The 15,416-nt window shown below is 46.4% G+C and overlaps 1 protein-coding gene across 2 annotated transcripts; it reads left to right on the forward strand.

Moving 5' to 3' along the window:
* Positions 1-244: 244 nt before the first annotated feature.
* On the forward strand, positions 245-9,375 carry LOC137321751 (E3 ubiquitin-protein ligase TRIM62-like). 2 transcript variants are annotated; one of them, XM_067984368.1, is made up of 7 exons: positions 464-554; positions 2,290-2,399; positions 5,611-5,706; positions 6,282-6,515; positions 7,822-7,844; positions 8,137-8,252; positions 8,719-9,375. In XM_067984368.1, exons 2-7 carry the CDS (start codon positions 2,328-2,330, stop codon positions 9,264-9,266), a joined length of 1,089 nt encoding a protein of 362 aa, XP_067840469.1. In that variant the 5' UTR covers positions 464-554; positions 2,290-2,327; the 3' UTR covers positions 9,267-9,375. The 2 variants fall into 2 exon arrangements, with proteins under 2 accessions (XP_067840464.1, XP_067840469.1); XM_067984363.1 differs by lacking the exon at positions 2,290-2,399 and having other exon boundaries at positions 245-554.
* Positions 9,376-15,416: the final 6,041 nt, after the last annotated feature.

Genomic DNA, 15,416 nt, shown 5'->3' on the forward strand with positions numbered 1-15,416 from the left:
ATTTTGGATTTAGTAGCAGTACACTGTCCTGGATTGTGGACTGGTTTAGACCGATTATTGGTGTTGAGAAGAGAAAGGAATGGACTAACTTTAAGATGGAGCCCAGCTATTTGAAGAAGACCCTCCTGCTCCAATATTATTGACTGCTCCCGGTGTCCATCATCACCTTGTTCGCAGCCCCATATTGGGTAACGTATCTTCTGGTTGGATAACTCTGTTGTCAATCAGACAATAAAGTGGGACTTTCCTTAAACCATGTTACTTCCGCATTGAGGCTCCAAAGGAAGCTGACTTTTTTTTAAAAAAAGAAGGGACTATACAACAAAAAGGACCTGTGTTTGGTAAAAGTTTGAAGTTTGAGGATGGACGAGGAGGAGGAGGAAGAAGCGTCCTGTGGGGTCCGTGGGGAGGTCGGGAGGTGCACCGAGCACGGCAAGAAGCTGGTGTATTTCTGCAGGGTGGAGAAGCTGAGAGTCTGCAGCAAGTGTGCGATTGTAGGGTCCCACCGAGGGCACACGGTGCTGGCAGTGGAAGAGGCTTTAAGTGAGCTGAAGGTAGGTCGCGTTACACGCAGAGAGCTTGCGTTTATTTTGTGCTTTGTCACCTCGCTCAGAAAGGTCCGAAAGAGCTTCACCTACAATGAGTGACCTCAAGTTGAAAGTACAGCCAAGGAGGCAGCAGCTGTCAACTCTGACCTGATGATAGATGGTGTCAGGAGAAAGGGGCGCAGCAATTGGCCTCAGTGAAACCTAAGAAATAGGAGCAGGAGCAGGCCATACGGCCCCTCCAGCCTGCTCCACCATTCAATCAGATCATGGCTGATGTTAGACCTCAACTCCACTTTCCCACCCAATCTCGGTATTTCTTGATTTCCCCAACAGTCCAAGAATCTTATTTATCCCAACCTTGAATACACTCAACGACTGAGCATCCATAGCCCTCTGGGGTAGAGAATTCCAAAGATTCACAACCTTCTGAGTGAAGAAATTCCTCCTCGTCGCAGTCTTAAATGGCTAAACCCTTATTCTGACACTGTGCCCCCTAGTTCTAGTGAGGGTTGGTGAAAATCAGTGTCTGTCTGTCTGTCTAGCCCTTAAGCTCTAGAATTCCATCCTGTTATTTATATTAATGATTTGGATGAGACTTTAGGAGGAATGGTTAGTAAGTTTGCAGATGACACCAAGATTGGTGGCATTGTGGACAGTGAAGAAGGTTATCTAGGATTGCAACGGGATCTTGATAAATTGGGCCAGTGGGCCGATGAATGGCAGATGGAGTTTAATTTAGATAAATGTGAGGTGATGCATTTTGGTAGATCGAATCGGGCCAGGACCTACTCCCGTTAATGGTAGGGCGTTGGGGAGAGTTATAGAACAAAGAGATCTGGGAGTACAGGTTCATAGCTCCTTGAAAGTGGAGTCACAGGTGGATAGGGTGGTGAGGAAGGCATTCAGCATGCTTGGTTTCATTGGTCAGAACATTGAATACAGGAGTTGGGATGTCTTGTTGAAGTTGTACAAGACATTAGTAAGGCCACACTTGGAATACTGTGTACAGTTCTGGTCACCCTATTATAGAAAGGATATTATTAAACTAGAAAGAGTGCAGAAAAGATTTACTAGGATGCTACCGGGACTTGATGGTTTGACTTCTAGGGAGAGGTTGGATAGACTGAGACTTTTTTCCCTGGAGAGTAGGAGGTTTAGGGGTGATCTTATAGAAGTCTATAAAATAATGAGGGGCATAGATAAGGTAGATAGTCAAAATCTTTTCCCAAAGGTAGGGGAGTCTATAACAGATTTAAGGGGAGAGATACAAAAGGGTCCAGAGGGGCAATTTTTCCACTCAAAGGGTGGTGAGTGTCTGGAACGAGCTGCCAGAGGCAGTAGTAGAGGCGGGTACAATTTTGTCTTTTAAAAAGCATTTGGACAGTTACATGGGTAAGATGGGTATAGAGGGATATGGGCCAAGTGCAGGCAATTGGGACTAGCTTAGTGGTATAAACTGGGCGACATGGACATGTTGGGCCGAAGGGCCTGTTTCCATGTTGTAAACTTCTATGATTCTATTAAACCCCTCTGCTGTCTTTTAAGCAACTCCTTAAAACTTATCCCTTTTTAATTAGGTTTTTTGTTACCTGTCCTAATATATCCTTATGTGGCTTAAATTTTGTTTGATAATGCTCATGTGAAGTGTCTTGGGATGTTTTACTAGGTTAAAGGTGCTATATAAATGCAAGTTGTTGATTTTTGTTTGCCTGTCTCTCCTCTCTTTGTCTCTGTTTTTCAGTGTCCCCCTTCTCTCTGTACATGGAATAATCCAATACAATGTGGAAAGTGGGGTGGGGTAATAACTTTGCACATTTGCAACTGCTAACTCTGCCTGTTCTATGCTGCAAGGTAAGACCGTACCCCCACCTTAGCACAGCTGTATAAAGTAGTTAGTGTGGCAGGGGAATGTTTGTTGTCGAGGGTGCTTTATTCTGTATCTAACCCATTCTGTACCTGAACTGGATGTGTTTGGGTCTGTGTAGAGGAAGCTTTACTCCATATCTAATCTGTGCTGTACCTTAATTAAAAACAGAAAATGCTGGAAACACTCAGCAGGTCAAACAGCATCTGTGGAAAAAGAGTTAACATTTCAGGTCGATGACCTTTTGGCGGATCTTAAATATTAATCCTATGTTTCTCACTCCACAAATGCTGCCTGACCGGCTGAGTGTTTGCAGCATTTTTCTGTTTTTATTTCAGATTTTCAGCATCTGCAATATTTTGCTGTGTTGTATCTTTTAACTTGGAGTGTTTGGTGGGACAGTGTAGAGGGAGATTTATCTTTTTGTATGAGCTTTTTGTCTATGTTGGAGCTTGCTTCACCACAAGAAGACTGGCAGAGCGGGACTCCTGGCTGCCTGCAACCATGGGTATTGACTGTCCCAAATCCCAGGAACCAGGTCATTAGCATGTGCAGGACAGGCACATCACATCTGTAAGGGCACATGAAGAGCACCTGCCCTGATCCACCAGCTGGAAAGGGGAGTGATACAAAGGATCCAGATGCTCTTCTCGGGTCAATGAAAAAGTGGTTCCAAGGGATCTTTAGCTCCAATGGGAGCCCTCTGGGAATAATTACCTTACTTCTGACAAGGTCTGGGTCCTTCTCTGGGGCCTCAGCTGGTGTGTCCCACTGAGTCCTTTTTATAAAGGCGGAATTCCTTGGGTAGCCCAAAAACCCCATTGACCGCAAGGGGTGGGGGGCGGCAGGCAGAAAATCTGACCATAGCCTTCCTCCAAACGGTGGCATTCAGGAGCAACCTGGTTCAGTCCCATTTTCCAGTCCTTTGACCAGAGATCTGCTACCATGGCCTGGACTGGAATTTTGGGTCTGTTGTTTTTAACTTTCTTTGAGGTGTTTAGCTAATGATGTGTAGTGCCCTATAATGGAAAATCTATGGCAGTGAGTTTGCTCACATGATGAATCAAATTCAGCTAACAGTGTTTTCAGCTGACACAATTAAGCCAGAGGATCTCTGACCCCTTTAGGAAATCAACCTCACACCTTTACCTCTCTCTAAAGTGCTCCATTGCTGTAGGCTGTGTTTTTGGGAATTTTTGTATTACGCATGTTTAAACCAATCTCTTCTTCCTCTTCCCCCCCCCCCCCCCCTCCACTCCCACCCCCGAAAAAAAAACAGGAGGCACCAGCATCCTGTCTAACAACAAGCTCCCCTTGCCCACTGCCTTAAACTCTATAACCGCCACCTGCTGCCTGTCACCCAATGGATGTGGGCAATGCTGGAAAGGCCACATCCATTCCCCGTTCCTCGATGCCCCAAGAAAGGTGGTGGTGGGCCTGCTCCCTGAACCATTGCAGTCGTTATGGCGATGGTGCTCCTATGATGAGGGCATTCCAGGATATTAACCCAGCGGTGATGAAGGGATAGCAATATATATCCAAGTCAGGATGGTGGGCAACCTCGAGGGGAACTTGGAGGTGATGTTGTTCCCATGATCTTGCTGCTCCTGCCCTTCTCGGTGGTAGAGCTCGTGGGCTGGGATATGCTATCTAAGTAACCTTGGTGAGCTTCTGCAGTGCATCCTGCAGATAGTACCTACTAGAGCCACAGAAGGTGACTTTGATATGCAAAGCAATTAGGATGCCTGTCTGATTTGTCACCAGCTGGAGACCTAAACCATTTTGATTGTTCGGTCCCATTTAAATTTCACAGGCAAGCTGCCCCCGTGTTTCCAGCACAGATCGGGGCATGCTATATTGTAGTGGGCGGGGCTTGCACTGCCGATCTCTGCGTGTATACCCATCAAAATTGCAGCAGGATACAATATAAAGCTTAGGATTCTGATTTGTATACTGTAATGAGGTACCTGCCTGTTTCTGCTGAGGCCTTGGCCATCTATTTCAAGGATCAGTCCAAAGTGGGAGCGGTTAGGAAGATGGCAATTAGACGGATTGCTTGGTCCTGGTTGGTGTTGAGCTCCTTCCCTGTTATGGTTGCAGCCATCCAAGAAAGTGGTCAGTATTCATCATGCTCCTGACTTGAGCCTTGTAGATTGTGGAGAGGCTTTGATGGGTCATGAGGTGAGCCACACGTCAGAGTACTCATCCTGTTCTTGTAGCCACGGTTGATATGGCTGGTCCAGTTAAGCTTCAGGTCAGTGATGACCCTGAGATGTTGATGGTGTGGATCTCGGTGATGGTGGTGCTTTTTGAAGGTCAGGGAGAGAGATGTTTAGACCGTTTCCTGTTGGAGATGGTCACTGCCTGGCAGTTACATGGTGCAAGTGTTACCTGCAACTTGTCAACCTAAGACTGGATGTTTGCAGGTCCTGTTGCAGACTGGCATGGGCTGCTTTATTTCAGAAACCTCATTTACAAAGCCTCTCCAGCTGGAGCTTGTGGCTCAGATTTTCCACCTCTCCTCCCTCCTTCCACTCCTCTGTCATTGACCCCTTCAGCCATCATCTCGCATACTCAGTAATTCTCTCCCGAAATCCCTCTGCCTTTATAGTGTCTCCCCTCCTCGAAAGCCTCCTCCAGAACCTATCTCTTACCCCTCTACTTTGGTTCTGTCTACAGCTCTACTTTTTTTCACTCTGGACAACTTGTTTGCAAGAGTCGGAGGCTTGTAATCGGGTCTGTTTTTGAGTCACACTCATGAGCTTTTGCTCATTTTCTACATTGGAATATCTGCCACTGCTGGACGTTCTTCATGTGTGAGCTAGGACAGTGAATGTTAACGAGATGTTTGTCTGTAAGGGGCAAGAAAGCTGAACCTGATCCAGTACTCCCTCAAAACACAACTTTCCAGCAGCAATCACTGGATAGTAGTCAGGAGCAGGGAGCCTGGCTGATTTTCCTGCTCCCTAACCTAGGACCGTTCAGGCCAACTGTGAGGCACCATACCTCCAGAGCTAATTCAGCACAGACCAGGATTGCAACCTGGCCCTTGCTGTCCTGTGTTGCTCGGCAGTGCACATTCTAGGGCTAGAACTGGACCTGGTTTTTAGGAACGATATGTGACACCTCGCCGATGTCTGCTGGTAACGTTCTTGTTCCCACAGAGAATTTCTTCAAGTAATTTTTTTTTTTAAACAGGGGATGCTGTTTGCACGGTCAGTGGCGTTAGAGGCAGAGAGTTCGGAGCAGACTTCGAGATTGGAGGAGATTGAGCGAAACACAACAACAGCCAAGGTGAGCAATTCTGGGAACCCACGGGTAAATTGTCTCTTTCTCTGTCCGCTCCCGAAAGGCTACAGGTTCCATGTGTGCAGGCCACCCTTCTGTACCTCACCCAAGTGGTCCGCTCTTCACATGTGACAATGAATGGGCAGCAGGATATTTGACTGTGGGAGGAGACATTACAGTCGAGTGACAAACGCACTTTCCTATGGGACTCGCTGAACAGTGATTTAGGTGCAGGAATCGTGGTTGACTTTCCCCCTCCTTTCCTAATACCCAGGAGCACGTAGGACAATTATAGTGTCCTACCTCTCCGTCCAGTGAGATCAGCCTAATCAGCAGAGATTGGGGATGGAAGCTGGGCCCTTCCTGGTCTATGTAGCTCAATACCACACTAGGTGGGGTATCCAGCCACTGTGACACTGTGTGGGAGGGGTTATCACATTATTTTCACCTGGCGGGGTGAGAGGTTAAGACTGGGGCAATGGTGGGTCGCTGAGTCAGTGGGAGATCCGATCCTTTGTTGCGTTTGAACGCCAGCCCCTCTGATCGAGCCTATGCTGTGAATTCTTCCATTCCTTCGCCAGGAGGAAGCGGAGGCACTCCAGCTCCAGGTGCGAGATGATTTTGCTGCTTTGCGGACCTACCTAGACTCTGAGGAGAAGGCTTTGCTGGAGTCGATAGCCGCCGAGGCACGGCACGCCCTGGAGGAGCTGGGCAGGCTAAAGGCGGAATGCTTGCGGAGGGCTGAACATCTGAGGATGCTGGTGGATCCCCTCCCTGCAGCGCTGCGGACCACCGACCTGAGTGACATCTTGGAGGTAACCGATTATGGGCCTGAGGGCGGATGCCCGTCTTCTGCCCTCTTTTGCCCATTCATGAAAAGAAATGAAACAAAATGTTTTTACGTCTTTTCTGCACATGCTGTTTTGTTTAGCATCATCCATTGCCTCTGCATGAGCTACCCCTGGGAATTGGGGGGGGTGGGGGCACAAAAGGAGAGGAAGAGCCCGGCAGCACCTCTGGTATCAGAATTTGCCTTGCACAGAATCATGTCCTACATTCAAGAGATAAAGTGTCAGCATCTGACCCCCTGCACCATCAGAGAAAGGCCACTGTCATCCCCTTTGCCTAGGCTGGATTTGAACCCAGATCTCAGCTGTTGTGGGAATGCTATCCTCTCCAAGGCATACGGCATTCTGACTTGGACACATATCACCTTTCCTTCATCGCTGAGTCAGTAAGCTGAAATTGCCTACCAAGTGCCACTATAGCAACACCATCGCCACAAGGATTGCAGTGGTTCAAGGAGAAGGGAGACTAGGGACAGGTGTCAACTTGTGCTTAAGTCCCACATCAGGGACTTGAGCACAAAATCCAGGCTGATACTCCAGTGCGGTACTGAGAGTGCTGCACTGTCGGAGGTGCCGACCTTCGAATGAGACGTTAAAACCGAGGCCCCGCCTGCCCTCTCGGGTGGATGTGAAAGATCCCATGGCACTATTTCAAAGAGCAGGGGAATTCTCCCTGGTGTCCTGGCCAACATTTATCCCTGGACCAACAACACTAAAACTGATTATCTGGTCATTATCACATTGCTGTTTGTAGAAGCTTGCTGCGTGCAAGTTGGCTGCCATGTTTCCTACATTACAACAGTGACTACACTGCAAAAAATGTACTTCATTAGCTGTAAAGCGCTTTGGGACATCCTGAGGTTATGAAAGGCGCTATATGAATGCAAGTCTTTCTTTCAGTAAGTGCCGCCTTGCCAGCATTGCCCACAAACATTTTTTTTTTAAAAATGTTAGAACAGGATCTGACTGCCACACCTAGTCACCCATCAGAGAGAGGAGACCTTCATCTGTTCTGGGCTGGATTTGAGCCCAGGTGCGATGTTAGGATGGCATCATTTACACTGCCCCTTGATTACGAGTGTTCAGTACTTTCTCTGTGTCATGCAGCATTGTGCTGTGTTTCAGTTAGTTGCCGCAGTTCCTCCTCCCACATGGTTAATAGGGATGGACATGCCTGAGAAGGCTGAGTGAGGAGATGGTGCATTCACCAAGGCGACTGGGTTTTTCAACATTTTACTCCCGCTTTTCTCAATTTATTATTTTTCTGTTTCAGGTGCTGAACATTTCCTTTGATGGGTGAGATTAAAGTATAACTTCTGCATTTTGTTTCATTTCCATTTCATGCCTTTTTGTTTCTTTCTCTGTCTACCTGCTTTTTCCCCCTCTCTGTTGTCTCTCCTTCTCAGTAAGTCTCCTTGTCTTTTCCTGTCTATTTCTGTCTCCTCTCTATCTTCTTGTCATTCTGTCTTACTCCTCCTATCTCTACATCTCTCACATGCACTCTACCTCTCTCTTTCTCCATGTGTGTCTCATTGGAGCTATTCCCTAGTTTTTTGTAGCACGAATCCAATTGATTGTTTTATTGCAGACCGAGTTGTCTGGGTGAAACTGTGAATGACCCCATTGTACGTTTTGAGGCTGAGAAATTTTATGGTCCACTGCAGTACAAAGTTTGGAAGAAGATGTTTCAAATAATTCAGACAGGTAATTGAATGACTTTTAATCCCAGCTTCTGGTGGGAATTCTTTCAGTTTGCTCTTCAGGTCACCCTCGACATTTGCTGTCTGGTTGCTCTGGGAGAGCTGCAGTAGCTCAGTATTGAAAAACATTCAACAAATGCTCTCTAATAGGGTCTACAGACTCCAATATAACACCCATCAGCACTCAAGGTCCAGTGCAAATGAGGTCTCATTGAAGTCAGTGGAAAAGAAAATTGGATGGAGTGTAACTCAGGCTGCCAATCCACTATAATCTCATTTTGTGTTACCCCCTTAAGTTGGATTTTACCCCCAAAGCACACAGTCCACCAGGGAATATAGACTGCAGTATAACACCCTCAGCACACATTCCAATAGGGACTATAGACTGCTGTGATGACGCCCTTTGATATGATGATCCCTTTGTGCTGCCTGACATTTGCTGACCAATTTCTGTTGTGTTTTCCCTTCAGTGCCTGAAGCTTACACCCTTGACCCTTCGACCTCTCACCCTCACCTTCAAATCTCAACGAATCGGCGGTCAGTGATTCCTCACCGTGAAGCTTTGCCAGTTGTTTACACAGATAACCGATTCAACTCCTGCCTTTGTGTTCTCGGTGCTGAGGCGCTTGCTGCCGGGAAACACTACTGGGAAGTGACCGTGGGCAAGAAGGCCAAGTGGGATCTGGGGGTTGCTTACAAATCTGTACTCCATCAGGGCGATATCATTTACGGGCCTAGCAGGGGCATCTGGTGTTTGACATTGCGAGATGGCTGTCGCTATGAGGCCTGCGACGAGCCTGACATCCATCTCAAGGTCCAGAACAAACCAGGCCGAATTGGTATCTACGTGGACTATGAGGGTGGGATGGTGTCATTCTTGGATGCTGAGACCATGCAAACGCTCCATGTCTTCCGAGCCCATTTCACCGATCAGCTCCTGCCTCTGTACAGTCCGTGCGCAATAGAGAAGGACACCCCAGGTGACCAGCGACTCACCATTTTCAAACTGAATATGTGATGTCACTGAGGGCAGTGGTCTCTGTGCTCTCAGTTTCGGTCAGAACAGAGGGTCTATTGTTAATGGATAGTGGCCAATTCCACAATTTTATAAATGGAATTAAGCTTTGTTTTGGTGTTGTGTGTCTGTTTGTTCCTTCTCTCCTTTGTTGATGCTGCTGTTATACTATATGACCAGAAATGCATCCCTTGTCCCTCTTTCTCCCTCACCCATCTACGCTGCTTGTAGTTGTCACCCTTTAGGTTCCCAGTATTTCATCCAAGTGGCCCATTCTCTGTGATTGCTGGTAGGATATTCATTCATGGAGAGGGCATCTTAGCTAAGGTCAGTCCTGTCCTCATCATGCACATGAACACACACAAACCTTTCAGCAGGCGTCACTGGATAGTGAGCCTTGGCTGATTTTTTTTCCCTGTTTCTAACCCAGGAGTGCTGTGGACAATTGTTGTGCCACTACCCCATGGAGATTAGTTAACTCAGCACAAACCAGGGCAAGAACCTGCCCTATTAATGATCTTTGACACTGAAAACCACATCGGGCAGGAGAGATACCAACTGAGAGATTGGGGAGTCAGAGTCCAGAAAAATACGATTTCAAACTCTGAGCATAGACGCTCCTCATCGTACAACAGGTTAAGCAACTGATGGAAAGAAAGAACCCCCGTGCCTTGCACTGTGAAAGTGGGAATAACTGTTATGCTGCAAAGGTGGCCTGTGCGGCTGAATAATGCGTGAGATGGTAGGGCGGGGAGTGTTTCTTGTGTGAACGGGCTTTGTGATGGAAAGCTCAAATTAAACTGCAAATAGAAACTGCAACTTCCCCTCCCTACTGCACGTGATGAGGAACTGGTTCATGAAAGGCAAACAACACTGGGCTTTGTTCACCACTGTTGGTTAAGCTCAACGTCCCGACACATGAACGTGGGGGCCCGAGACTCTCTCACTCACCAATCGCCCTGTCCCCAGATGAACTGACGCAGGAGTACAATTCCACTGCTGAAATCAGCTAACTCAGCAGAGACAGATTGTGTTCATTAACCAGTTATAACTGGTTAGTCAGACCCACTGTCTTGAATAATTCATAAGGCACGTTTAAAGACAATGTGATTTATTAATGTAGCTACAGTTTAATCGGTTACAAAAAGCAGAAATCACTCAGAATGAACATCACAATTCAGTCAGATGATTACAAATAATATTTTCAAATTGAATTTTATAGCCTATTCAGAGGGATTGGGAAATACGGTTTTGAGGAGCTGGCGACTCGAGCAAGAGTCGATTGGACTTGCAATTGGAGGGACCAGTAGCTCTGTTGGGACTGGTGGTTGGAGGGACCGGTAGTTCTAGTGGGAGATGGTGGGACTGGTGTTTGGAGGGGCTGTTAGCTCTAGTGGGAGATGGTGCGACTGGTGGTTGGGGGGGCTGTTAGCTCTAGTGGGAGATGGTGGGACTGGTGGTTGGGGGGGCTGTTAGCTGTAGTGGGAGATGGTGGGACTGGTGTTTGGAGGGGCCGATAGCTCTGGTGGTTGACGGTCAGACTTAATGAATCCACAGCTATTGTGTTGAACTTCTCCCTGCTCTATAGATGATCCCACTGTCTTCTTCACCCCTGCCCCGCCCTTCAACTCTCCTGTCAGTATGTCTGAGGCCCCCCCAAAGTCTGGCCAAGGCAGGTGTAGTCAGACTAAGATAGACTGTTTAAGCTGGGTATCTCTCTCGATGTCGGCTGGCACACATTCAGTGGTCTCCCTTAGAGCTACTGATTCAGAGTCTAGCACTGTTATGTAAATGAGACAGAACATGAGCATCCAGGACTGTAGGTTAAAAAACACAATGATAAAGATTTATACCATATCAAAGGAGCTCGTTCTTTATGTTGGAGCCTAGGCAATGAGTGTCAGAAGGATGTTTAACTATGCAGGGAACAACATAGCCCGATCCTGTCTTCAAACAATCTTGCTGTCTGTAAAATGGCTGCTCCTTCCCTTTTCCCTCCCCTTCCTGCCCCCCTCAGCATCACTTCTTCCTGAGCATTGCTGCTAATGGAAGTGATTCTGGCCACTGCATTCTGTAGGTGGGGACTCGTGTTCCTGCAAGAATTTTCGTGTATAATATGCAGAGTTTGGGATAACTTCCATTAGCAGTTGGACTTGGGTAGAGCTGAGGGGAAAGGAGGCCCAGTCCATGTTGACTTTCGTTAGGAAACATTGATGCACATACCAAACCCTGAAAACACTTGATAGTTGGCATGTATTCCTGTTCTATTCTGTGCTAGCTAAAACTGGCTTCAGTATCCCTGGGAGGGAAAATCAGTCAGGGAAATTAATTCTGATCACTATCCAATGATCTCTGCCGTAAATTGTGCTTGTGTGTACATTGACTGCTGACAGCTTTGGGATCAGCTGTGATACCCCCACACCCCCTTAGTCAAATAGCTTGCTGAAATTCACTGTTAGCTCACCTGGTGAGCACCTATGGGATCAAACCGCAGCATAACTCAGCACCTTCAGAAGAGGAGAGAAGAAATCTTGCAAAGTCCTAATCCAAAAGAATGGATCAATGGCAAGATACTACTTTAGATTACAAAATATATTTTCCATATACATTGTTTTAAATTGCTAGTCATGGAACCATATTTGTATATTGAAATTTACATTACAGATCAATATTCTCAAACTACCCACATTTAATGGAAGTGCTCCATCTAGTGGCCATTGAATGGCAGTTTGCACTTGGGCCATTGAAAAGTAGAGTCCAGCGCTGGGAATTTCCTTAAAGCTTCTCCCAGTTCGCCGACATAACTTCCGCAGAAGCCCTATTCATGCACGTAAAAGGGGTTTCCACTGAACTTCCGCCAAGATTACGGTGGCAGTGCAGCAGAAATCCTAAGGAAGTTCTCGGCACAGGGCTGTGCACAACCACAGAGTCAATTTCAAATGTTACACCACTTACAATGCAACAAGTGAAATGTAAAAAATTTATATAATAGGGTGAATTTTGATGGAACGCACAGTCTATAGAACCTCACCAACAGCGTGCATGGGTTGGAAAATTGGGCCTCTGACCTCACGCACAGCATTCTTTCAGTCATTACCCAGGACTTGCACCTAGACCTGGACTTTTCCGATGAGTCCTGTCTTTGCTGCCTCTACCTCACTAACAAACAGCAAGAGTTGTGGCATCTGCTGCCCAATGATCTGCAGACAACATCTGGATCACGGACAGCTCTTCCTGTAGAGCTGAAGGTTACCATAGCATGAAGCCTTCATGCCACTGTTACCCTTTCATGTCACCCTTGGAGACATCGAAGTTACAACACAGAAATAGGCCCTTTGGTCTAACCAGTCTATGTCGCCATTTACCCTCCACACGAATAAATTGACCTAATCACATTTATCCATCCTGTTTCCTCATCCCTTCAATCGAATTCACTTTTCTTTCGTCCACGTATACAATCTAATCTTGAATGTTGATATAGATTCTGCCTCAACTACGCAACCTGGATATAAATTCCACAGCCTCACAACTCTATTAAGAAGTTTCTGCTCTCGGTTCTAATTTTATTACATTTAATCTTGCATCTATGGCCACTTGTGCTAGACCTCTCAACTACTGAAAGAAGTTTGGTTCTATCTATCTTTTCATAATTTTAAACACTGCTATCATATCGACTCGTAATCTGCATTGGTCTAATGAAAAAAGCCCCTGTTTTACAAGTCTTTTTGTTTAAATCTCCTCATACCCGATAGCAACTTTGTGAATCTGATTTGTACCCTGTGTAAAGCCTCAATACGGCACAAAGTATTCTAACTCAGGTCTAATTAAGGTTTTATATAGGCTCATCATTACCTCTTGGCTTTTATATCCTGTAGCTCTTGTGATAAAACTGAGAATTCCCTTAGCTTTCGTACGACTTTTTTAAAGGATTTTTAAAAATCCTTTTCCTCCCCTCCTCTCCTGAAGGCACTGGTTCTTTCTGGGGCACTGTTCCACTGATCACCCTCCAGTACCTCCTCCAAGTGGTCATTCTTCTCATGTTTAGTTACGCTGTTACTGCACACAACAACAAAAGGGATCATCCCTTCAAAGTCCACACATAAGCAGACATAAAGGAGTAGAATTTACACAGGAGTTCTCCCGATCTCTCGCCATATCTTTGGCAGAAGATCAGTGGAAACCCAAGCGAAACGGTATGAACAGTTGTTTCCGCAGGGTTTCTGCTAAAGTTATCGTGGGCGATCAGGAGAACCTCTGCAGAAATTTTACCTCAAGCACCAACACATATACACAGATATACATGCATACAGACATACACCCACACACGCGTGAATACACACACACTTTCCAGCAGGGTGCACTGTTGAACAGTAAGGAATCTTACAACACCAGGTTATAGTCCAACAGTTTTATTTGAAAATCACAAGCTTTCGGAGATTATCTCCTTCGTCAGGTGAGTGAGTGAAAGGTTCTCAAATCGCACATCTTATATTAGGCTGGGACACGATCACACCAATCAAAGGTGTCGTTGGTGTTCAGACAGGTTAGCCACGGAACAAGCTACGGAACAACACAGTGAGACAAGGGAATCCCAACTGTTCTTTTCCTTCCTCAATCCCAGGGTGCTGAGATCAATTCTAACAGCCCTAACCATCCCCTGACTCAGCACGGACTAGAGTTTAAATCTAGGATCATAGAAAGATGACAGCACAGAAGGACCCATTTGGCCCGTCAAGCCCGTGCCAGCTCTCTGCAAGAGCAATCCAGCCAATCCCACTCCCCCGCCTTTCCCCCTTGGTCCTGCAAATTTTTTTTCCATCAAGTACTTATCCAATTCCCTTTTGTAGGCCACGATTGAATCTGCCTCCACCACCCCCTCAGGCAGTGCATTCCAGATCATAACCACTCACTGTGGTAAAAAGATTTTCCTCATGTCGCCTTTGGTTCTTTTGCCAATCGCCTTAAACCTTCTGCCAATGGGAACAGTTTCTCTCTATCTACTCTGTCTAAACCCCTCATGATTTTGAACACCTCTATCAAATATCCTCTCAACCTTCTCTGCTCTAAGGAGAACAACTCCAGCTTCTCCAGTCTATCCACGTAACTGAAGTCCCTCATCCCTGGAACCATTTCTGCACCCTCTCTAAGGCCTTCACATCCTTCCTAAAGTGCGGTGCCCAGAACTGGACACAACACTCCAGTTGTGGCCGAACCAGTGTTTTATAAAGGTTCATCATAACTTCCTTGCTTTTGTTCTCTGTGCCGCTATAAAGCCCAGGATACTGTATGCTTTTTTAACCGCTTTCTCAACTTGCCCTGCCACCTTTGACGATTTGTGCACATATAAGTGTACGGTAGCATAGTGGTTATGTTACTGAACTTGTAATCCAGAGGCCTGGACTAATAATCTGGTAGTCATGAGTTCAAATCCTGCAACGGCAGCTGGGGAATTTAAATTCAATTAATTAAATAAAATCTGGAATTAAAAAAACTCGTATCAGTAATGGTGGTCCACCATGAAACTACCAGGATTGTTGTAAAAGCTCATCTGGTTCAGCAATTCCCTTTAGGGAAGGAAACCTGCCGTCCTTACCCAGTCTGGCCTATATGTAACTCCAGACCCACAGCAATGTGGTTGATTCTTAATTGCCCTTGGAAATGGCCTAGCAAACCACTCAGTTGTACAATCTCGCTAAAAAATAGTCACAATAAGAATAAAACCAGATGGACCACTAGGCACCGGACATGACTAAAGGCAAATCAAGCCCAGTCAACTCTGCAAATTCCTCCTCACTAACATCTGGGGACTTGTGCCAAAATTGGGAGAGCTGTCCCACAGACTAGTCAAGCAACAGCCTGACATAATTATATTCACAGGATCATACCTTTCAGCAAACGTCCCAGACTCTTCCATCACTATCCCTGGGTATGTCCTATCCCACCAGAGGTGGCAGTACAGTGATATACAGTCAGGAGGGAGTGGCCCTGGGAGTCCTCAACATTGACTCCGGACCCCATGAAATCTCACGGCATCAGGTCAAACATAGGCAAGGAAACCTCCTGTTGATTACCACCTACTGTCCTCCCTCAGCTGATGAATCAGTCCTCCTCCATGTTGAGCACCACTTGGAGGAAGCACTGAGGGTAGCAAGG

The sequence above is a fragment of the Heptranchias perlo genome, chromosome 1 (assembly GCF_035084215.1).
Source record: "Heptranchias perlo isolate sHepPer1 chromosome 1, sHepPer1.hap1, whole genome shotgun sequence".
NCBI lineage: Eukaryota > Metazoa > Chordata > Chondrichthyes > Hexanchiformes > Hexanchidae > Heptranchias > Heptranchias perlo.

Coding starts and splice junctions, on each gene's coding strand:
- LOC137321751 (XM_067984363.1), top strand. CDS start 363: ATGGACGAGGAGGAGGAGGAAGAAGCGTCCTGTGGGGTCCGTGGGGAG. Junction 6,516..7,821: donor ACCTGAGTGACATCTTGGAG/GTAACCGATTAT, acceptor TTTCTGTTTCAG/GTGCTGAACATTTCCTTTGA. Junction 8,253..8,718: donor GTTTCAAATAATTCAGACAG/GTAATTGAATGA, acceptor TTTTCCCTTCAG/TGCCTGAAGCTTACACCCTT.